We start from the raw sequence: 24065 nt of genomic DNA, 5'->3' as shown, positions 1-24065 counted from the left end.
TTTGATTTTATATATAGAAATTAGGCACCTTGAGTTTGCTTCTTATAACACAATTTCTCAGCTTAACTTTAATTTTAATGAATTACCTTCCCTAATTTTTTATAATTAGCTAAATTTCCTCATGCCATGAAATTTTTTATTTTTTATCTAATATTCCGTTCATGTTGGTCACATAGTGTTCACGCGAGAAAATTCTAATAGCAAAAAAGTCAGTTTACTCTCACCAATACGGCGGGGATCAGGAAACGTGGCCGTCTTCATCTTCTTCGTCAATTTATGGGGAAGCCATAAAGCACTCTGCTTTTTGCTCCTGGCCATCAGCAGAAAATTGGGTTTTTTTTGCCTTTCGGTAAACTGTAAATGCATTAACAAGCAAAGGAGTGTTATGGGGAATAAGAGAACAAGACGCCGCAACTTGTGCAAGAACATCACCACAAAAACACTAAAAAATATTAACGTTTTACTTGAAAATATTTTTAAAATGATTAAAAATATTTTTGATGAGAATGTTTTTGGGTTCCGAAATCACTTTTGGTGAGAGTGTTTTTGGGTTCCGAAAGCGCTTTTGTTGAGTGTTTTTAGGTTCCAAAAGCACTTAAAGTGCTTTCTACAAGAAGCACTAGATATATGTTTATTGCAGGAAACGCTTCAAGTGTTGTTTCAAGATTCACTTGCATCTTTTTACTAAGAATTGATTCTAAAGCACTCTCTTCAAAAATACTTTCAATTATTTTAAAAACACTTCTAAACGAATCCTAAGTAAAAGGAGGACATGAACAAAGAGGAATAACCAATCGATGAAAGAACATGAAACCATTTTGTTCCAAAGCCAATTCCGGAATACAAACCAAAAGTCGAGCTTTTGTAGACAAGGAAGTTCATCCTCGTTGAAAATGTGCACCAATGAAGAGGGGGCCTAACGACCCATGTGCCAACGCTCATCTTTTGATTCTTAAATGATGCCAATGCTCATCCGCATAAATTGAGTTTTTAGCATTTCTTTCGTAAAAACATGACAAGTACTTCGCATGGGCAAATTACTTGGTTGTATCATGTCAAATCAAGTGATTAGTCACATGCGTTGCATGACGTTGCGTTGCCATCTCAAAGACGGCCCTACGATCGACAAATTATAATAATGAGTAACAATATGGTCGCTATTACATGAGCTTGGACGTAACAAAATCACTTGTTTGTTATATCAAGAGTGAACAAAATCAATATGGTCGTCTGATGCACTATTTGGCATTACGGTTCTTTTTTACAACGATAGAATAATTACATTAAATTCATCTAAATTACGAAAAAGATACGAACTTAGGTAACCGTAGATTAGAGTTTGGGTAATCAAAACAAATACAACGTTTTTGGTATGTTCATTTGACACCACCAGTAAACACCGTCTCTCCATGACGAAGGACTAAACTCTGCAATTTTTCCTGTCAACACATTTCAGAAAAATGGGACCTAAATTCTTCCCTAAATTTTTCAGTGTGCCGGACGGATGTTTTAACCTCACGTTGCAACGTCACAAAACATCAACGGCATGTCAGCTACCAACAGGAAAAGACAACCGCAGCTAGAAGGCGAGTATTCAGATGACATGCCGGAGTAGCATTCTGAACGAAATTTTGATCCTCTTGGGACATGGATTCAGTGAAACTTTTTGGAGATCCATCAATTCCACAGCAAAAGAAGCCGCACGCAAGTCGCGTTGAGCAAAGAGAACAATTGTTGACACTTAAAAAACACATACTTTGCTGCTTTCCTCCAGATTTCTTGACCCTGAAACAGCTGTAGCTAACGGCGGCTAGTTCGACTTTTCGGCTTTGCTGATTTCTGCAATTGTTAGAATACAGGGAAGAAAATATTCAGCAGATGTATACTGCACATCAAGTAAACTATATTACTAGAGATGGAAAATTAATCCCATCTCTGCATTATAGAGCTATTCTCCATGAAAACAATAACTAAATTACTTGATTAGTATTAGCTTCGTAATCTTTGAAGCCCATGTTTGTTTACGGAGCAAAATTTGAGTAATATCAAGTGCAACGTGACCGAAATAAGAGAGCTGAAAGAAAATTCACTAACCATTGCAGTAAAGCTAGAATTCAGCCCTGATCCAGCACTACCTGTAAAGTGATAAAAGTATTGGACAATCAAGCCTAAATTACGATAAAAGATTCACATATGTGCCAACCAATATTACCCGTAGAGTTAATTGAGTTACGTCAATATACAAGATGTACATTTTACATATTTACAACATTGTAGAATCTTTTCTGGTAACATACAACATTGTATAATTGTGTACGTGAATTATATCAAAGTTTTCATGGTTACGTTGTAAATGATCTTTAAAGACAACTCATTTACATCTATGTCATCTCAACGAGAACAAGTCCAAATACAGAATGGATACCAATCCTCAGTCTACATAAACTACTGGGCTAACAATAAAATCTCCCAAACTGTATAGCTCAAAACAGAGCGAAGAGTGGAGAACCACATGGCGGCCACTAATAAATTTACAATAACAAACCAGGGTCATACATGCTATCATGGACACTGCTTATGCATAATGCTATTTCAACCAGTAATGCCAAACAAAATGCTCCTTGGTAAGTTTTGAACCGCCCACAAAAAAAAAAAAAAAAAAAATAGAACCATGACAATCTTGGGAAGTAAAATCATAAACTTTTATAGCATAAGACTTCTGCATGCATTGGTTCTAGCATACACTATCATAAAGAGAGATTTCCATTTAACACATTCAATGCCTCAAAACCATCTTTCCGTTCTCAAATTAGAGAATGATAAGAAATACCAAAATTTTTTAGTTAAATGTAGAAATCCTGAAGTAGGTTTAAGCAGAATCAGAAGAAACCTGAAGTAAATAATGAACTTCCAATAGTTGGAGTAGAACCGAAGCCTGGAGCAGGATTGGCAAAAAGAGAGGGAGTTGAAGCAGGTCCAAATGCTGATGAAGAACTAAACAGTGATGCCTGGGGCGTAGAAAATGGCGTTGCAAAAAGAGAAGATGCAGGACCCGTAGTGGGTGGTGTAGCAAATAGAGAGGAAGACACTGGAGCAGATGAAGCAGAAGGGGTACTGAAAAGTCCACTCCCAGATGAAGCTGTAATGGTAGCTGCAGCAGACGTCTGTGGGGTGGTAGATGTCCCAGGGGTTCCTGAACTAGCAAACAATCCAGCAACTTGTGTTGATGGTTGCAACGTTGCAGGTAAATGCAAAGTTGGATGCACCCTCTTAGCAGCAGCTTCTTGCCTAGCTGTTTCCCGCCGATCAGCCTCGAGAAATGGATCATTCCCATACCCTTGGCGGCGCTCATTAACAAGATAAGCTGTTTTCATGGACACAACATACTGATGAATACTCTCCACCTAAAAAACACATTATATCATTGATTAGTAATCATACATGCAAAGAAACAGAATGCTGCTTCATTTGTGCACACATAAGCATGTAGTTGAGGGGAGGGAAAACCATAATATATATATATATAAACTCAAGGGCACATGCATTAAACAAATGAGAACTTTAATGACCTTTTTTATAGCTTCATTGTTTATTTTACTTTGAAACCATTCAAATGATACAAAGTACTAAAAAAATTACCATTTATGCAAGTAAATTGGTACTCCAAAAATACCCTTGTTCTCAAGTTGTATTTGATATCAAATAACAAGAATTTAGATTCAGGTCATGCAAATCTTTCTCCATCCACAAACACGAGATATGAAAATGATTTTTTTACAAGAAGTTAAAATATAAGAACAATAAATTATGGAAGGAATCATCTCTGTCATATATACACCAACCAAATGCTAGTTTTAGCATAATGAAGTACACTTTACTGCATAATTGTATGAATAATGTTAACTAAAAAAACATCATCAATTTTTTTCACCTTAGCTGCCACGTGAACGAAAAAATCATGCACATTTGACATGACTTTTGGAAGAGACAGCAACAACGAGGATCTATCATTGGCTGGGTTCCTCTCAGAGTCTAGAAGCAGCTGCTCTAATTCCTCAATCCACTGGCGACACTCAACAAGATACTTCTCAAATCTTGCAATTGTTTGCTGTAGGAACGGAGATGGTTTCCTCGGAATCCCGTTGTAGAAATCAAAAACTGGCACTATAGAACTAGTTGTTAGTTGACTACTTGAACCTGGTGGTACTGTTGCTCCAGGAGCTTGTGATGGGGCAGTGGCATTTGAAGTACTTCCTGCATTCAGATGAAGAAACCTTGGGCGTAAAATCATAAAAGAACGAACAGCAACCTCGCTGTTCCGCAACATGTCTTTCACAATAGCCATCAACTCCTGCAAAAGAGCTTTCTGTCGGTCCATGGAAGTACCAATTCCCCCAAGTTCCTGTATAGATAACATAAGAAATTGAATCATACCATACATTGACAACTAGAAATATAAGGCATGCAAAAGCACTGATTGACACAATCACAAAGAAAATGGCATTGAAAATTCTAGAACTTGTGCCAGACCTTTCTAATTTATTTAGATTCATGGGTAGCATTTAAGTCTTTACATCAGACAAACGATGAGGTACAGTCAACCCTTTTACCTATCAGTACTATGCAATGCACTTCTATTGTAAAGGTACGAAGTCATTCAGAATTGAGCATAAGATCTTGCAAGTTAAATACTTTTCAACTTTTATAAAAATAATGTACATACAAGATAATCGAACTGCCGAAAAAAACATACTCCTGTAAGTAGATATTGGACTGAGGAGGACTGGGAAAAATTAACATCCTTCCATTTCCATTTCAGTACAAAAACGAGCCCCACAGTGTAAACTATATAGTATAACAGTATATACACCAGAGTACAAAATCCACTAAAACAAAAGCAATTTGCTTACAATGACCAACTCATAATAACAAGATTGCAACCAGAAAAAAATAAACAGTAATCGCAATGAGAAAATTTGATCTGTCCAAGAGACAAACCTGAAGAATACGACTTGCATCATGCTCGAAAGCATCATTGGAAATGGAGGAATCGTAGAGACGACTACACTGATCCAGCCGCTGGCTTTCATCCCTATACCCCAGTATCCGTTCCCTACGAGCAAACAATAGTTCAGAACAGAACCTCAAAAACCATATAGGTTATCTCAGGTCAGCTCATAATTATAAGAGTGAAAAAATAAACCCAAGTTCTGAACTATTACACTTGGAATTAAATACCAACTAAACCCAAGTTTTGAACTTTAATTAAAACCCAACAAATATCGGACAAAAAAAAAAAAGAATTCACTATACAGAATCTAAAGCAGCAATTTTGCATAATACTACTTTACACAACGAAAAAGACACAAAATTTCGCTTTCTTTTCCTACATTTTCTCAGTAACCAATCAGGCCAAACACCCCAAAAAATCACAATGAAAAACCGATAACAGGCTAAAAATTTCTTTGCAAAAATTAAAGAAAACTTACTCAATCTGCAGAAGAATTTTCTGGGAATCCGGATGGAGATCCGCCCACTTGGTACCATAACTCGCCGGAGTCTTGTCATTAGTAAACAAATACAATTGCTGTTGCTGCTGCTGCTGCGGTTGTTGCTGCTGCTGTTGCTGAAATTGCGGCTGTTGAAACAGCGGCTGCTGCTGCTGGAATTGCGGCTGTTGAAACAGCGGCGTCTGTTGCTGCTGCTGCTGCGGTGGTTGTTGGGAGAAGAAAGAGCTGCTTTGCAGAAAGGGCTGTGAGGGCTGTTGAGTTTGAAACGGCGATTGCTGCTGCTGCTGCTGTTGTGGCTGCGGCGTAGAGAACAACGACGCGAACGCCATTGTTGTGGTTACTGTGGGCTGGTTTTGGGATTGAGGTTCGAAAATTGGGGAGGACGAAGAGACCCCTGTTTCAAAACCCTAGTGAGGGAAAAAGGGCAACTGGAAAAAGACCCGCCCTTTGTTGTTCAGTGTGGACTTGGACGAATAAATTGAATGAAATCTTTTATTTTTTGCATCCGATTTTTCTCGTCACACCTTATAAATAGTGTTTTTGTTTTACTAGAGGAAAATGGAAAAGAAGTAGAAAGTAGTTATTTTAGGAGGAGCACACCATCGCTAAGTTAAATTAATACGTAATTAGTAAAGGTCACATATTTTCTGTGTTGAGAAATATATTTTTTATATTTTTTTAAATATTTTTATTTTAATTTTTTTATGAGAGGAGTTATTTGTTTTTACCAAGTTGATAGGCATCCCCAAAAAATAGGGGTTGGCAATTAGGAAAGAGAGTGAATGAGTTGAGAAGGTAGTGATAAAATGATATAGCTCTGAGGTTTAGAAAAAAAAAACAGTAAAGGCTTGTTTGTACAAAATGTCTTTAATACCCACATTATTTTCTTTTCTAATATCTTCTTTTAGTTTTGTATTAAAAGGGTATGGTAGTAATTTTACTCTTTTTTTTTTTGACAAACAATGTTTTATTAATACGTAGTTTTGATTACCGTATTACTCTTGATTGGTAAGTTAATCAAATTGATAGTCCATTACACAAGAACATGCTTAGATTATGTGTGGATGTATGACGTGATCTAGTGAGTGGACACGAGAATTACTCCAATTTGACATCAAAACTTTGTACCTCATAAAAATTATGTAATGGAAAAGCGACGTCATTTAAAAACAATGTGTATAGTACGACAATAGGCAAACTCATTACACAGTAGAGTAATGGGCGTATTCGCAAGACTTTGTACTTCGGCCATTTTCTAGTTAACAAATAATATATAATTCATAATTAACTTAGTTAATAACAATAAAATTTACCAATATATCTATTAGCACGGTAACAATTCTTTATTCCTAATGATACATTACCAACAAATATTACTTTCCCTAAAGTCAGCATGGTAAACCTCAGTCATGTCAGGATAAAACAATCCCCATTGTTGCTCACTTCCCTTAGGCTTAAGATCCTCATTGAACAAAGCCAAAATGTAAGCCTCTAATCCCTTTCCCGGTCTTTTTGGTGTCCCAACTTTGCCCATGCTTGATCAGATTGGTATTATATGTATTAGCATTCTCAATATTTGCAGGCTCTTCTCCTTCTCCTTGTGAAGGTCAACGTGTTTCGCTGATCACAACAACCTCAACTTTTGTGCCCCACTTTCTCAAGTGCCCGGTAAAGGGCATCTAGTGAAGCATCAAGCAAATTTGTGTACCCCAATGCTCCATCTTGTACAATAACCTCTGTGCATTTATCAATGCATAGTCTAACCTAATCTCTTGCGGATGATCGCGGTATGCGAAACATGGATACGCGTTGAAGAGAAGGGGGCGACCATTGGTTTGCAAATATTGTACTAGAGGAACCATTATTGAGGCTGCATCAGGATTAGGGGTGGAAAAAATTCCCGAAAATCCCGAACCGAACCGAAAAAATCCCGATCCCAAACCAAAAATTTCCCAAACCGAAATTCCCGAAATTTTCGGGATGCTATCCCGAACCAATCCCAAAATTTCGGTATGGGATTCGGGATTGGCTTCTCGATATTTCGGGAATCCCATACCAAACCGAAAATATATAATATTAATTATTATTATATATATATATATTTATACATATATATATATTATTCTTTTATAATTGATGCTAGTAGTTTCTAATTCATGCTCAGCAACCTAAAATGCCCTACACCTTGCATATTTTTCATGTTCTGTTTGATATTCATGTGGATTTTTCATGTTCTGTTTGATAAATCGTAAACTTGCTTCCAAATAAATAAATGAAATAGAAGAGGATACGATCAGTACTTATATACCGATTGTCCACACTAACTGTCGCTAGTTTGTTAGCAACAGTTCCACAGAATAATCGCTAGTGCTTTAGCAACCGTTCCAAGAGAAAATCGCTAGCTTTATACCGAACCGCTGTTTTCAATTTTTTTTTCATTTTTTAATTTTAATTTTTTGTTTATGTTTGTTTTAGTTCTCTTACCGTAACAAGAAACTATCAAACTCGTATTCTTCAAAATATATTTTTTCATGCAAAATGACGCCCCCTCTTGCCATGCATTGCAAGGTAAAGAAAACCCTTTTCAAATTTTTTTCCCAAAACTTGATGTAAATTTTTTTCCCAATTCGGAAATGAGGGAACAAACCAATCATTCAGCAATTTCGCAACATCTTCATCCTCGAAAGAGTCCACCTCCATAACGATAACATGACACCTTATTGACAGTCCCACACAAACTAATTAGTCCTCATTCACTAGAATATTAAAATCAAACTTCCCAAAAATCGAACAAGAAACCTCACCAATGACACGTGCTGTATCCGACTTTTGCATACAAAACCAACGCAGTTGCAACGATCAAATGAATCACATATCAGCTGACTGCCAAATTCCGACACTCGCAAAGAGAAAACAAAACAGGGGTAGAGTAAAGCTACTTGATAAGAAGATGGGAACGTCCCTCTTTCGAGCTTCGGCGAAAGCTTCTTTTCCCCACGGATACCAATCCACCTGGTAAAACGCAGTCGAGTTTCAATCTTTCAGCTCGCAGAGCAATCCAAACAACAAAGAACAGAGAACCCAGTTCGGAAATTCAAACTTACCGGGTTGTGGGCGTGTTGCAGAAGGTAGGGGCTGTGCTCGGCGGCTACGCCGGCTAGGCGATTGGAGTGCTTGTGAGACGGGGCGGCTGGGTTGCTCGAAGTGTGCTCGGCCATGGCGAGGGGCTTGGAGGCTGAGATGGGTCGGCGGAGAATCAGTGACAAAGGGCGGGAAAGAAAGTGGCGAGAGATTGGGGCGGTGGTGATGGAGGACAGGAGAGCTGTTTGGTTGGATGAGAGAGCAAGCGGAGTAAGAGAAGAAGAGTGCAGAAGTTGGTGCCATACGTAGAGAGGGGGTGAAGAGGCAGAAGCAGCCATGTGGAGCTTGGTCTTGTTTGACGGCTGGAGGTTGACTGTTTGTATTTGTAAAAGACAGCTGTTAATCCCATCCCCAATCCTATTTCCCCACCCCTTTATTAATTTATTTTTAATGACATGTTTACCCCTTATGTCAAATGACGTAAATACTTGAATAATCTAGAATCCTTCTCTCTCCCTTCCTCTTTCAGACCTCTCGCAATCCAGCTTCACTCTCCCGAACTTGCATCCCACGAATCTTCTTATCCGTAATTCTAACCAGTTTTTTCTTATTGTTTTTGCAAAACCCAAAAAGACCCAATTTCTTTGAATTTCAGTTTGTTGTTAGCTGCTGCTTTGGCATAATTGAAAGAAAAGAAAAAGTGAAAAATTGAAAATTTAGCAGAAAAACGGAGAGCCCATCAACCAACTCCCCACATCCATAAGCTACCCACCCCATCCAATTTGATGGCAGCTATCCTCCACCGGCTTGACCCTTCAACCTAATATTTTCCTTCCTCCATCTCAATCGAACTCACAAATAATAAAACTCAACTTCAACCATGGATGTCGCTCATCCTCCTTCTCCTCCTAGTTAAAAGGACCACGTCAAGGCCTTCCCCTCCAAATTTCTAGAGAGAAACAATTGTTGCTAGTGGGAAGGAGGTTGTTGTTGAATTGAGTTGGATGAGATTGTTGTTGAATTGAGTCGGATGATGTTAATTGTATCTAAGATATTTCAAGAATAAAAGTGGGTGGAGAAAGAGTATAAGTATTGTTAACTTTCTACCGTGGGTGGGAAAATAGAACAATGGGGTGAGTCTAGTAACACTCTTTTAAAACGACTAAAGCGTTTTTAGTAAAGGAAAGGGCTGGATTCCTTTCCACCTAATCCACCAAGTTCGGGATTCGGACCATTGAAATTTGATCAAACAATTACAGTTGTTATAACTTTTAAAGGCCCTCTGTTTGTAGCTGTTGAATCAAATTTCAACTGTCCGGATCACAAACTTGGTGGATTAGGTGGAAAGGGATTTAGAGATGATCCCTTTCCTTCAGTAGAAGTGTGATTGGGTTTTGATTTGAAGTGCATTTTGCATCAGCACTTTTTCAGGGTTCACTTGTATTAGGATTGGTTTCAAAAGCCTTGTTTAAAAGTGCTTTTAAAATGACTGAAAGTGCGTTTGATGAAATTATTTTGGAACCAATCCTTAGTAAAAATGCAAGTAAATCCTAAAAAGACACTTTAAAGTGCTTCCTGCAAGAAGCACCAATTAGGTGCTTCTTGCATGAAGCACTTTTAAATGCTTTTTAGAATCCAAAAACATTTTTACTAAAAGCGCTTTCAATTGTTTTGAAAACACTCGCAAACAAACCCGTTTTAAAAGCACTTTCAAACACACTGTTCAATTGCTTTTTGGACTTATACAATTGGACGCGACTATGTGCACGCTTATTTGCAATTGAGTTCGATAGAGCAATTTACCCGCCCATTTGCACCTAAGTTCGATAGGGTCGTGTGTCCACTTAGTGACATTTGAGTTCGATAAAGCAGTGTGCCCACTTATTTGCACCCGAATTCGATAGTACAATGTTTCCACCTAATTGTACTTGAGTTCGATAAGGTAGTGTGCATGCCTCTTTGCACCCGAGTTCGATAAAGCAGTTTCCCACGTACTTGCATCCGAGTTCAGAAGGACAATGCACCCACCTATTCGCTACACGATTCTCCTATCTTTACATAAATAAAATGGAGTACAAAAATTACATAACTCAGCTATTTAACCTGTCAACAACAAATTCAACGAAAAATTCATGTGCCTGTGATTGCGTCTCGACATACAACATACGAAAAGATTACCCCGTTTTTGAACAATTTTTTCCAGCAAAGGCTTCCTTACTATCAGATCCGACTCTGTAAATCTTCGAACAAGATTGCCGCAAAACAAGCTAGAAATTAGCCAGCGGGCGCTCCTACAGATTCAGCGAGTTCTTCCAGAAGTTCTTGCTGTTCTAAGGAAACACAAGCCTGCAAGAAGGGTAGGAATATCAGTTGCACCGCAATCGTATTGGTGAACCCTTTTAAACAAATACTGTATAACCATAATATTTATTAAGAGAAAGGGAGGACATGTCTTTAAAGAGCTTGACTGTGGAAAAATACCTGAATTGCGTTATCTATATCGCCACCAAGAAAAGAGGTGAGCTCATAGTTTGTCTTTAACCGATGGTCGGTCACTCTATTGTCCTGATATTCAATAAACCAAAGAAGTGAACTTCCCGAAACATAACCAATCTTATGCAAGAAATCTCACAGACAAAATTGTTGAACACAAGTCTCACATTGGTTACTGGTTTGCATAAGTTATTTTAGCTTTATAGACCTATCGGGACCTCTGCACCTAATAGCTATAGCTTTTGAACTGGATAGTTCTGTAAATCACTCATTAACAATACCTTAAAGTTGTATGTCCGAATCTTTTCTGCACGAGAACCAGTACCAACCTGCATTTTCAGAATACAAACATCACATGGTTTAGTCCTGTGCCTAAAACCATAATCTAGCGCTCCCATTGCATACCCTAATATCAAAGAACAGCATATATGTGATGGCAAAGGTTTACAACAGAGATGTTGCAGTCTTACGTGCCTCGTAACTATACTCTAAGCTAAAAAATACCTGCGATTTCCGCTGATTCCTAATCAACTCCTGCTGCTCTCTCAATTTTATCTTATACCTGTACCAGTGCCATTGATCATCATGGACCAAGGAAAAAGTGTGGAAACAAGAGGTATTGAATGGCGTTGACTGCATTCCATGCATATGTCAAGCTATGACGAAACTATTATGCAAAATCCCAAATGTTTCATAAAAGGGAACAGTTAATGTGCCTCACAAATAAAGAATACGAGGACATTTAAAACACAGAAACCAGTACTCACAATTTCGCCCACAGCAACTGAAATGCACGATGCTTGTTCTGAAGTTGAGACCTTTCTTCACTACAAAAGATGCGGATGCCCGTTGGTTTATGGACAAGATCAACAGCTGTCTCCACCTTGTTGACATTTTGCCCTGCATGATAATCATGCATGAGGCTTAACTCACATAGGAAATCCCGTTCTGAAGAGTGAGATGCAAAATCAAGTTAACTAACTGGTAATAGGTTCAAAGATGATTGCATACAGTTGCAGATGAGTGATCTTGTTAGAGACCATTCCAATTTAAACATCAAAGCCACCATGAAAAGCAAACTACAAAAGAAAAAATCAAACTCACCTGCCAATCCGTACAGGAGAACTGAAACTCTGAATTTTGAAGATAGTGCTGATGGGCAGAGAGGCGGTGCTAGTATGGAAGCCAATATTTTTACGGTGTCCCCTTGCAAAGGTGCAAAACCTTGTTTTCCAGCAATCAATAAGTCTGGGGGTACAGCAGAAGAGACACTCCCTCCAAGCACAAGGGCTGTTTGAGAGTGATTAATTCGGAGAATGGATTCGTCTGAAGGTTCCATGGCCACAACCTAAGGATATTAATTTACCCTGTGATCAGACTTGGTACTATATGTTGAGTATAAAAGCAACCAAAGAACAATATTAAGATTCTTTTTTTGCTAGGAAGAACAATACAGGGAAATTACCTTGAAATAGATGTTATCGCTTCCATCTTGTGAACTTTGGTTGCAAGGAATGCACATCATTGACTTGCAAGTCCAATTTATACAAATACCGAAAATATCACCTCTTGCTAGAAACCTATCAACTCCAAAGTAGTTATGTAGTGCCAAATCTATCATTTCTTGACGATCTTCATATTCAACGGACGAATTTCCTTTAAGAGAGTCAAGTGTACCACATTCTGGTACCTTCACGAAAGAAGCTCTCAAATGAGAAGCATATCTCGGCAACTGAGGCTGAGGCTCCAACTGCAATCCAACTACAGAATCCTCAAGGCCTTTTCTGCTCACCTCATCATCAACTTTCTCTCCAAAATAAGATGCCAAAGTCTCTTCCCCTCTATGAACGAGTGATTTGAAGCACAATGTGTGCAAGTCAAGGTTATATGCTAATAGAGGTGATATATAGGCAACTTCCCGCTTCAACAAAATTCGATCATTTCCAGGGAAAGTACAACAAGGCAAAATAAGCATTGCGTGAGAAAATTCAGACAAGGATTGTTCAATCTCCGCGGCGCAATCATGGCTGTTCGGAGGATCAAGAACAATGGCCTGAGCGGTTCTTTGTATGTTTGTCTCCACATTCTTCACAATCACCTTGTATATTCGAAATCCAGCCGAACCAGAAAACAACATAGAATACTGGTATCAATTACTAGCTGAACAGAAAATTCTAGTGTAATCTTCAACCCAAAAAAATCTAACTAATGAATTTCAATTCTTTCCAAAATCAAAATTCGATCATTTTAGTTTTATCTGCGAATTTAATTGGATTCAATATTCTTTAAAATCACAATTATGTATTCATAATCAACAAAATTCTACCATAATTCATTCCGGAAATCGAAATTTCGATAACTTCAGACTTTAGCCGGGAAATTCAGCTTGGATTCAAGTGTAAATTCTTGTACTTTGATCAATTTTCCCGGAAACCAAACAGAAAGCAGGAAAATTTATATGAATCAACATTGGAACAAGTACCAGCGAGCCGGAGGTGATGGAGAGCCGTTTGAGGGCAGAAGTGGACAGCCCGACCAAAGCAGAGTCGTCGAGAGAAGCCAATTTGGGGCTGTTTGAAAGGACCGTTCTGTCCTTAGACAGCCGAAGAATCCCCGGCGGCAACTGCAAGCTCGTAGACTCGTCGCCATCGCCGCCGCCGTCGACTGGGCGGTCTTCACTCAGTACGGAATTGACGAGACTTAGCACCAGTGGCTTCCTCCTCCTCCTCTCCACCATTGAAATGGAAACCTATAGATACACATATAGATACATTCCAGCTGCAGATAGTACATATATAATTATAGATACTGAAATAGCACGAATCGATGAAGCTCTCTGGCTGCGTGTGGTGATGTGGCTCTCGGTTCGATATGTTTTTAAAATTACTAAAAGCATTTATAGGTAGAATGTTTTTCAGTTATAAAAGTACTTCAAATGTTTTTTACTAACATTTTTACTAAGAATTGTTTTCAAAAATATTTTCACCAAAAACGATTTCAATCATTTTAAAAACACATCCAAACAAGATGTAGTAGTCCAACCGTTTGGACATGAGTCGTTTGGGTTGGAACCTGAATGGGCTTTGTTGCTAATTGGGCCTGCACCAAAGGCTACTTAAACCTTTAGGACCGTCCGATGCAAATTTTAGAAGTTTGATTTCATTTTACGTGTTAATTTGAATGTGAGCCGTTAGATTCTAATAAGTTAAATGACCTAACAGTTCTTATTTAGATGTGCAATCTAAACGGACACTAGAGAAAGCCTCTTAAGCAAATTGGTTGGAGCAGATGTCGATTTGCTTTGCAAAGAATGTGACCATGACCAAATGGCACGATAAACGTATACGAAAGTTATGGCTACCATGCTCTCGATACGGCACAATAAGATGCAAAAGTTATGGCTTACTGTGCCGTTGATGACCGCAGCAGACTCATTCCGCCTTAATAAAAGATGAGTCTATGAGAACCTCACTTGCCTCATCAGAGCAAACGAATGAGAAACTTGTTCATTTGTATCGTATGATTCACCAAGCTTTTAAGCATTTAACACACAATTTATGAAAGTCGAATCTTGAGACTCCTACAAACAAATGGAAACAAATATCACTACACCACAATTCAAGTGGCGATACTCAATTTATTTATCAAATAAACGAATTGATTCAGTGGGTTAAATTTAACTAAATAACATAATTTCAATTTTTTTGTAACAACACGAAACATAAATTTGACTTCCACAAGAGAGACAACACAAAACACATATCCCTTGTGCATGTAAAAAGAGAGACAACTGGATCACTGGTGGTATGCTACGATTATCCACCCACCCCTGACCACAAGTTTAGCTTCCACACCAGCAATGAGTTTCGAACCGGAGACCTCGGGTTTTTTGTTTTAAAGAAGCCTCGTAATTCGTCTTTTACCACTGGACCACCAAGTCGTGATTACAAAACACAATGATTAAATTGAAGAAATTTAAAACACAAAGATCAAAATTTAAATTGAAAAAATCACCGAAATTAATCTCCTTTTTCGTCATTCTCATTGAATCATACGATACAAATTTCAATTAATCAATACATCTTGGATATCCACTTTTCCTTGGTACACAAGCAACAACTGAGGAAGTTGCACTTCATGTCTACTCACAAACCTCTCCAAGAACTGCTTCTCCGCCGGATAAACCACACTCGACAACCTCAAATTCTCTTTTTCCAACCCCTTTGCCACCAGCAATTTGAAAACCAAACACCGCGGCACGATCCTCCTCTCCAAGCTCAAGCACATCACCGTCGCGCATTTCGCAATGGCGGCTGAGGACCACCCCATCTTGTTCACCAAGAAATCAATCGTCTCCGTTATCTTCTTCTCCGATTTCGTCATGCACAAGGGATTGGACCTGAAAGCAGAGAGGATCTCATCCTCCGACCAACCACATTTCCTGTAAGCCTCTTGGTTTCGTTTCAAGATTGAATTTTTACCGGACATCACCCGCATTGCCGGCACAAAGTTTGATTTCTCGGGCTCGAATCCGAATTCTTTCACCTCATTCACAATCTCACTGAACAATTCATGCTTTTTCATCAAAATGTTGGGGTATTGCGCAAGCAGCAAAGCTATGGAGGATTCCGGCATCCCCAAATCTCGCAGAAGACCGATATTCGGCATCACATTTTTCGACAGATTATCGAGGAAGATCCACGGCTTGTGCTTCAGAATACTAATCACCCTCTCATCAGAAATCAAAAGGGCTTTGAGGAAATTGTAAGACGGGATAATCTGATTTTTCAAACTTATTTTCAAAAGGGAAGGATCGTAACTCACAGTTCTGGCGAGATCGAGCCTTGAAATCCCTTTGGAGGTGAAGAACTCGAGCTTAGGCAAAAGGGTCTTTTCGGCGTCGGCGGCGAGGATCAAAGGGTGGCGTCTCACGAGCTTTGAGATGTCGGCGGCGGAGAACTCGTGCGTTCTCAGGAGCTCCAGAACAGAGTCCGCTCTGTCGGAAGACCGGAGCTTAAGCTTCTGGGAAGCTTCGGCGGCGGATTCTGGCGACAACCCACATGAGTTTATGAGGTATGCGACGGTGGGAGCATCGTGATCGGCGGAGATTGTGTTGGCGATTGATCTGCGGCAGGATAGATTTTGTACTGCAAATCTTGGGACGGCGGCGATTTTGGTGAGAGAGTTGAAGGGTGTCATTGGTTTGGATTTCATTTGGACGGACAGATTCTGTTTTTTGGGGTTTGGTTTCTGTCATATGGGCTGGGTAAAACCGAACCGGCGTGACCCAGACCCGATCAAACCCACCAGATCCGAACCTCATATTTTGTAACTAAAAATTAAAAAAAATAAAAAAGAAAACGGCAGGATTCAAATCTAGGATCTCTGCATAAAATTTAAATCAACCACACTAGATAATAGCTTTTTAAATTCTTATACGTTTTGCTCTACGTCAAAGATTTTCAAACAATCGGAAGTCTTATGCGGTGGCACCACCTAAATTGCTCAAGAGTGGGTCCTAACCCTAGTACTATATATATTACAATATATATGCTGTGAAATTGGCGTGAATATTCACATAAAATAAGCATATGGAGATGAAAGATGAAATAGTACAAGTTTGATTTTTACTATTTTAGTGTGTAAACTTCTAGATACATTAATTGTTATTGTAGACTTTTGCACGTTAAGAACTAAGAGCATGCAATATAAAATAAAACAAACAGAAAAAGACGACACAATATGACTACTTTCCTCCAGGTTATAGCCTATCTTTTCTAGGCTCATTTTCGACTAACATAAGTGAAAAAAAATTGATCCTCATGCTAGATTTATCTTCTTCCACCTCAACCTCCAACAAAGGTTGATCCTCATACTAGATTTAGGTCGGGCCGACTCACTCTACGTCATCTCAAAACACTGTATTTAACAATTCTTGTTTAGATGCGTGGCCCTTATTTGGATGTATGACTTAAGGGTCGTTCGATAACAATTTCGTTTTCAATTTTTAGTTTTTGGTTTGTACTTTTTGAAAACAAGATTTGTTTGTTTTCACTTTTCATTATTATCAAACAATATTTCAGTTTTTTTTTTTTAATGAACAAAATTTGAAAAATGAACATTCAAACGTTTATTTATTTTTATTTTATTTTTACAAACGATATTATCTACACTAAGATAATGAGAAAGTGAACTAAGCCTCATAATAGAATAGTAATGATCTGGTTCAAATTCGCCTTCGGCGAGAATTGAAATATAAGACCTCTCAATAGGTTATCAACCTAAATATGCACTTTTGATGTGCACTAAGCTAATGTCTAGTTCACATTGGAAAAACCCAAAATCAACAGAACACATCGGCTACTCGATATACATTATTTTTACACACCATACCTTTTTGACAAAAAACATGGGTGTTACACTCACGGTTTTTTGTCAGTGTTTACAAATTCGTGCATGAATCGTTGTTCAAATTATTTATTTTCACCTTCGCCTCACCATTAAGTTTGAAAATTAAAGTAATACTTTCTGTTAACATTCTTGAGGGCGGGACCTTATTTTAACAATGTTTTGAGCCTCACAACTATATTTTTCACCTTCACCTCACCATGAAGTTTGAAGATTATAGTAATACTTTTTGTTATATTCTTGAGGGTGGAACGCCATTTTAACAATGTTTTGGGCCTCCCTACTATATTTTTCACTTATGTTTTTAATTTTTGACTTAAATAGTTTACTAAATATACATTTGTTACTCAATAAATCGTAAACTTGCTTCCAAATAAATAAATGAAATAAAAAAGGATACGATCAGTACTTATATACCGATTGTCCACACTAAGTGTCGCTAGCGTGTTAGCAACAGTTCCAAAAGATAATCGCTAGCTTTATACCGAACCGCTCTTTTCAATTTTTTCTTTTTAATTTTTTAATTTTTATTTTTTGCTTATGTTTGTTTTAGTTCTCTTATCATAACAATAAACTATCAAATTCGTATTCTTCGAAATATATTTTTTCATGCAAAATGACGCCCCCTCTTGCCATGCATTGCAAGGTAAAGAAAACCCTTTTCAAATTTTTTTTCCCGAAACTTGATGTAAATTTTTTTCCCAATTCGGAAATGAGGGAACAAACCAATCATTCAGCAATTTCGCAACGTCTTCATCCTCGAAAGAGTCCACCTCCATAACGATAACATGACACCTTATTGACAGTCCCACACAAACTAATTAGTCCTCATTCACTAGAATATTAAAATCAAACCCACCAGATCCGAACCTCAGATTTTGTAAATAAAAATTCAAAAAATAAAAAAGAAAACGGCAGGATTCAAACCTAGTATCTTTGCATAAAATTTAAATCAACCACACTAGATAATAGCTTTTTAAATTCTTATACGTTTTGCTCTACGTCAAAGATTTTCAAACAATCGGAAGTCTTATGCGGTGGCACCACCTAAATTGCTCAAGAGTTGGTCCTAACCCTAGTACTATATATATTACAATATATATGCTGTGAAATTGGCGTGAATATTCACATAAAATAAGCATATGGAGATGAAAGATGAAATAGTAGAAGTTTGATTTTTACTATTTTAGTGTGTAAACTTCTAGATGCATTAATTGTTATTGTAGACTTTTGCACGTTAAGAACTAAGAGCATGCAATATAAAATAAAACAAACAGAAAAAGACGACACAATATGACTACTTTCCTCCAGGTTATAGCCTATCTTTTCTAGGCTCATTTTCGACTGACATAAGTGAAAAAAGATTGATCCTCATGCTAGATTTATCTTGTTCCACTTCAACCTCCAACAAAGGTTGATCCTCATACTAGATTTAGGTCGGGCCGACTCACTCTACGTCATCTCAAAATACTGTATTTAATAATTCTTATTTACATGCGTGGCCCTTATTTGGATGTATGACTTAAGGGTCGTTCGATAACAATTTCGTTTTCAATTTTTAGTTTTTGGTTTGTACTTTTTGAAAACAAGATTTGTTTGTTTTCACTTTTCATTATTATCAAACAATATTTCAGTTTTTTTTTTAATGAACAAAATTTGAAAAATGAACATTCAAACGTTTATTTATTTTTATTTTATTTTTACAAACGATATTATCTACACTAAGATAATGAGAAAGTGAACTAAGCCTCATAATAGAATAGTAATGATCTGGTTCAAATTCGCCTTCGGCAAGAATTGAAATATAAGACCTCTCAATAGGTTATCAACCTAAATATGCACTTTTGATGTGCACTAAGCTAATGTCTAGTTCACATTGGAAAAACCCAAAATCAACAGAACACGTCGGCTACTCGATATACATTATTTTTACACATCATACCTTTTTGACAAAAAACATGGGTGTTACACTCACGGTTTTTTGTCAGTTTTTACAAATTCGTACATGAATCGTTGTTCAAACTATTTATTTTCATCTTCACCTCACTGTTAAGTTTGAAAATTAAAGTAATACTTTTTGTTAACATTCTTGAGGGTGGGACCTTATTTTAACAATGTTTTGAGCCTCACAACTATATTTTTCACCTTCACCTCACCATGAAGTTTGAAGATTATAGTAATACTTTTTGTTATATTCTTGAGGGTGGAACGCCATTTTAACAATGTTTTGGGCCTCCCTACTATATTTTTCACTTATGTTTTTAATTTTCGACTTAAATAGTTTAATAAATATACATTTGTTACTCAATAAATCGTAAACTTGCTTCCAAATAAATAAATGAAATAGAAAAGGATACGATCAGTACTTATATACCGATTGTCCACACTAACTGTCGCTAGCGTGTTAGCAACAGTTCCAAAGGATAATCGCTAGTGTGTTAGCAACCGTTCCAAGAGACAATCGCTAGCTTTATACCGAACCGCTGTTTTCAATTTGTTTTTCATTTTTTAATTTTAATTTTTTGTTTATGTTTGTTTTAGTTCTCTTACCGTAACAAGAAACTATCAAACTCGTATTCTTCAAAATATATTTTTTCATGCAAAATGACGCCCCTTCTTGCCATGCATTGCAAGGTAAAGAAAACCCTTTTCAAATTTTTTTCCCGAAACTTGATATAAATTTTTTTCCCAATTCGGAAATGAGGGAACAAACCAATCATTCAGCAATTTCGCAACATCTTCATCCTCGAAAGAGTCCACCTCCATAACGATAACATGACACCTTATTGACAGTCCCACACAAACTAATTAGTCCTCATTCACTAGAATATTAAAATCAAACTTCCCAAAAATCGAACAAGAAACTTCACCAATGACACGTGCTGTATCCGACTTTTGCATACAAAACCAACGCAGTTGCAACGATCAAATGAATCACATATCAGCTGATTGCCAAATTCCGACACTCGCAAGGAGAAAACAAAACAGGGGTAGAGTAAAGTTACTTGATAAGAAGATGGGAACGTCCCTCTCTCGAGCTTCGGCGAAAGCTTCTTCTCCCCACGGATACCATACCTGGTAAAACGCAGTCGAGTTTCAATCTTTCAGCTCGCAGAGCAATCCAAACAACAAAGAACAAAGAACCCAGTTCGGAAATTCAAACTTACCGGGTTGAGGGCGTGTTGCAGAAGGTAGGGGCTGTGCTCGGCGGCTAGGCCATTGGAGTGCTTGTGAGACGGGGCGGCTGGGTTGCTCGAAGTGTGCTCGGCCATGGCGAGGGGCTTGGAGGCTGAGATGGGTCGGCGGAGAATCAGTGACGAAGGGGCGGGAGAGAAAGTGGCGGGAGATTGGGGTGGTGGTGATGGAGGACAGGAGAGCTGTTTGGTTGGATGAGAGAGCAAGCGGAGTAAGAGAAGAAGAGTGCAGAAGTTGGTGCCATGCGTAGAGAGGGGATGAAGAGGCAGAAGCAGCCATGTGGAGCTTGGGCTTGTTTGACGGCTGGAGGTTGACTGTTTGTATTTGTAAAAGACAGCTGTTAATCCCACCCCCAATCCTATTTCCCCACCCCTTTATTAATTTATTTTTAATGACATGTTTACCCCTATGTCAAATGACGTAAATAGTAGGATGTCATGTTCCGGCTGATGGCGGATACAGTGATGTCAGTACATTTTGGAACACTGCAGGGGATAGAGGAATACTGAGGTTGGCTGTAATTAGGGCATTTCTGAAGTTTTGCATGGCTGGGACCATGCTGCTAGCATTTTACTTGGAACCATTTCATTTCCAACGGATATACAGCGAAATTTCGCGGATGAAGCAAAAGGAATGACGTTGGTTTAGAGCCAAATGTTAGCGAAAGCTGAACCATTGACTAGGGTTGGGACATCTGCGTCGAGTGTGCCTAAAATGACTTGTATTCCTGACCCTTTCAGTGCCTGCAGAACATCTTATTGTGGTTTGAGTAAACGAATCTCTGAATGTTCCTAGACTTACATACCTCAATCACTTCCGGTGTTGGAAGGTTGTCAGCTTGTCTGCTATAGTTAACTCCATCCCCTTGAGCTCCTGCAAAGTGACACTAAATATGACATAGCTTTGTAAACATGTGTGTATGTTTGTTGTTTTTACACGAAAAATGATATATAAGAGAGGAAGTACTTACCAGCGTAGCTTTGGAAATCAGTAACAAGAAGCATAAAAGCTACTGCAAAGTAGTAGATGAAGAACTGTGTGTTGTTTTTGTTTTTTTTTTTCTCTGGAATTAGTAGCTCATAACATCTTCAAATTGCATGGACTTTCTCTCTAATTTTTAGCACCAATATTCTTTCATTATTTTCTTAGGTAAGGTTCAGCTAAAGAAAGATGTTTGATGTGGAAATGAATCAATTGAAACTTACCACGCATGCTGCTCCTTTGTAGGGTCAATCAATTTAATTCAATTCAAAGAAATAGAGAGGGAAAATGCAGCTTGCAATTCCATCTGAGTCTGACAATAAGGAATGTTATTTTGCCTTTTCCTTTTGGAGTAGACAACCATGTAGCGTGGAGTCTTTCAGTTTTCATATTTTTAAAAATCGTTTGGTAATTACTTTCCGTTTTAGAAAAATGAAAGTACAGATGAAAAATTAAAAAAGAAATAGGTTATCAAATGGTTATAGTTTTCTCTTATTGATTTGAACAAAAGCATTTCTCTTGTTTTAATACTTTGTTAGATCCCGAGTTCGATACTCTGAGTTAGTGAGTCTGTTTGACTGTAGCCACGGGCAAGATCAAATTCCCGATAGCCTCTCTGGGTCCAAAAGTGGTGGATAACCATGATTTGCCATTAGTTATCCCCATTTTTGTTAAAAAAAAAAAAAGGGGGTAATAAAATCAATCTTTTCTCAACTAGGATAACACTAAATTAACTTGGGTTAGATTAATTTTCATCATTTCCTTTCCTTTTTGTTCAACATTTCCTTCTTGCATATATTTACTTAAAACCGATTAATTATAGCACTTACAAGTAACTTTTTAAAACGCATTAACGACATCATGATGGTGACATGAGTGTTGGATGTGTTTACAATGGAGTCATAAAGCACTCATATTCTTCAAATACTCAAAAATCATATAACAAGCTAGAAGCATGGACCAAAATACAATTTACTTCAATTTAGGCGGTAGTTCTCGGACATATAGAAATTTAACTGGTAACTTTAAATCAGACTCAAGGCCTCAACACTAACATTAAAAACCCTGGAGCACTAAAACACAACATTCCCCATTACAAACCAAAAAGAGTAGAGAATCACAAGGAGACTCAAAAGACACAGATTTTTTTTTCACTTGAGTCCAGGAGTAGAAATTGCCAACTCCGGCCAAGAACATAACTCAGCTCCGACGGGGCTAACACCCACGTTCACAAACCCACCACCCTCTCCGTTCTCGATCTGCCACGTGTTCATCATCCCGCCGTGGGGTCCACCGAAACCACAATCTCCTCCCATCGCAGGAAAAGGCCAAAAAGCTCTCCCAAGCCCAAAGCCCATCTCCTCGAACCCACCTGAAAGCCCAAGCCCGAGCCCGCCCAGAGCCAAAAACCCACCAGGCCAATGGGTGTTGGGCTGAGAATTGAAGCTCCCATCGCCACCGCATCCATTTCCCATGTTACCCTTCAAATCACCGAACTGTAAGGCCGCTCCACCACCTGGGTTCAGAAAAACAGGGGTGGCGGAAATTGGGTTGTTGTCAGAAATGGCGGTGGTTGTGGCGGCGGAGGTGGCGGTGCGGGAGCGCTTGACGTTTTTGCGGGTTCCGCCGCCTACTGGGATGTCGCGGAGGGTGCCGCCGTGGGTCCAGTAGCGGCGGCAGGACTTGCAGAAATGGCGGGGCTGGGAGAAGTTGTAGTTGTTGTAGTAGCAGAACTTGGTGTTGGTGGAGTCGCAGCGTGGGCAGGGCAGGTGCTCTTGCTCCGGCGGTGGTGCCCCCGTGGCCTGGGCGTCTTTCACCGTCTTCCGGTTCTGGCTGCTCTTCTTCTGCTGATCGCCTGAGTCCGACGGCATTTGGGTGTTCAAATCAAACTGGCTGAGCTGGGTTTTTGAATATTTGGTTTTGGTTTGGTTTTGGAGTGTGAAGAAAGTGTTCGATATTTGGATGGTGAAGAAAGCTAGAGAGCGAGTTTTTGCTGTGAGGGGGTAAAGGGGTTTTTATGGAGGAGAGAGAAAGGAACAAGTTTTCTGAGGCATATATGAAGAGATGAACAGAGTGAGCAGGCTTTTACAGAGTGTTCTGTTAAGCACGACATTTTCAGTCCGCTCCAGAAGAGGGGAGAGAGAGAAAGAGAGAGAGGCTCTGTATTAATTTCTGTGATTTTGTTCGGCTAAAACTACAGATAATTTTTAAGTAACTAATATGGTCCCTAGCTTTTTTTTTTTTTTTTTTTTTAGTTGAGCAATAGATGTTAGATGGTAGATTAACTACGAACAAAGTTCAAACTCACGCAGTTATGCAAAGAAACAACACATTTTCACCACTGTGGTAAATGATCACTTGCTTTAGCTACGAAGATTTGGGTTGCTGGGGATTCAG

At 38.5% G+C, this 24065-nt stretch overlaps 4 protein-coding genes across 5 annotated transcripts; all 4 read right to left on the bottom strand.

Moving 5' to 3' along the window:
* Nucleotides 1-1208: 1208 nt before the first annotated feature.
* LOC137747582 (nuclear pore complex protein NUP58-like) lies at nucleotides 1209-5983 on the bottom strand. The gene is made up of 6 exons (XM_068487714.1): nucleotides 5490-5983; nucleotides 4999-5113; nucleotides 3932-4402; nucleotides 2891-3404; nucleotides 2095-2135; nucleotides 1209-1839 (listed from the first exon to the last, which is right to left on the bottom strand). Exons 1-6 carry the CDS (start codon nucleotides 5837-5839, stop codon nucleotides 1801-1803), a joined length of 1530 nt encoding a protein of 509 aa, XP_068343815.1. The 5' UTR covers nucleotides 5840-5983; the 3' UTR covers nucleotides 1209-1800.
* A 4644-nt stretch (nucleotides 5984-10627) lies between these two features.
* On the bottom strand, nucleotides 10628-13821 carry LOC137748606 (peroxisomal ATPase PEX6-like). Of its 2 annotated transcripts, none has more exons than XM_068488774.1 (8): nucleotides 13567-13821; nucleotides 12550-13182; nucleotides 12189-12432; nucleotides 11852-12032; nucleotides 11589-11646; nucleotides 11366-11413; nucleotides 11073-11156; nucleotides 10628-10937 (listed from the first exon to the last, which is right to left on the bottom strand). In XM_068488774.1, exons 1-8 carry the CDS (start codon nucleotides 13819-13821, stop codon nucleotides 10866-10868), a joined length of 1575 nt encoding a protein of 524 aa, XP_068344875.1. In that variant the 3' UTR covers nucleotides 10628-10865. The 2 variants fall into 2 exon arrangements, with proteins under 2 accessions (XP_068344875.1, XP_068344876.1); XM_068488775.1 differs by having other exon boundaries at nucleotides 11852-11984.
* Nucleotides 13822-15149: 1328 nt separating this feature from the next.
* Nucleotides 15150-16283, bottom strand: LOC137747823 (transcription termination factor MTERF6, chloroplastic/mitochondrial-like). Its single transcript, XM_068487965.1, has one exon. The coding sequence runs from the start codon at nucleotides 16281-16283 to the stop codon at nucleotides 15150-15152; it is 1134 nt and encodes a 377-aa protein (XP_068344066.1).
* A 6386-nt stretch (nucleotides 16284-22669) lies between these two features.
* On the bottom strand, nucleotides 22670-23819 carry LOC137746501 (dof zinc finger protein DOF3.4-like). The gene has a single exon (XM_068486521.1). The coding sequence runs from the start codon at nucleotides 23537-23539 to the stop codon at nucleotides 22820-22822; it is 720 nt and encodes a 239-aa protein (XP_068342622.1). The 5' UTR covers nucleotides 23540-23819; the 3' UTR covers nucleotides 22670-22819.
* Between the last annotated feature and the right edge of the window lie 246 nt (nucleotides 23820-24065).

The sequence above is a fragment of the Pyrus communis genome, chromosome 10, assembly GCF_963583255.1.
Source record: "Pyrus communis chromosome 10, drPyrComm1.1, whole genome shotgun sequence".
Taxonomy (NCBI): domain Eukaryota; kingdom Viridiplantae; phylum Streptophyta; class Magnoliopsida; order Rosales; family Rosaceae; genus Pyrus; species Pyrus communis.
The sequence above is the reverse complement of the archived record's forward strand: the minus strand, read 5'-3'. Positions and strand labels throughout refer to the sequence as shown.

Bases quoted from the DNA above. Each gene is read 5' to 3' on its own strand.
- LOC137747582 (XM_068487714.1), bottom strand. From the start codon at position 5,839: ATGGCGTTCGCGTCGTTGTTCTCTACGCCGCAGCCACAACAGCAGCAG. The intron at 5,114-5,489 runs GTAAGTTTTCTT...GTTTGCTCGTAG, and splicing joins AAAATTCTTCTGCAGATTGA to GGAACGGATACTGGGGTATA. The intron at 4,403-4,998 runs GTTTGTCTCTTG...TTATCTATACAG, and splicing joins ATGCAAGTCGTATTCTTCAG to GAACTTGGGGGAATTGGTAC.
- LOC137748606 (XM_068488774.1), bottom strand. From the start codon at position 13,821: ATGGTGGAGAGGAGGAGGAGGAAGCCACTGGTGCTAAGTCTCGTCAAT. The intron at 13,183-13,566 runs GTACTTGTTCCA...CGAATATACAAG, and splicing joins CCATCACCTCCGGCTCGCTG to GTGATTGTGAAGAATGTGGA. The intron at 12,033-12,188 runs GTGAGTTTGATT...CTCACTCTTCAG, and splicing joins TCTCCTGTACGGATTGGCAG to AACGGGATTTCCTATGTGAG.
- LOC137747823 (XM_068487965.1), bottom strand. From the start codon at position 16,283: ATGACACCCTTCAACTCTCTCACCAAAATCGCCGCCGTCCCAAGATTT.
- LOC137746501 (XM_068486521.1), bottom strand. From the start codon at position 23,539: ATGCCGTCGGACTCAGGCGATCAGCAGAAGAAGAGCAGCCAGAACCGG.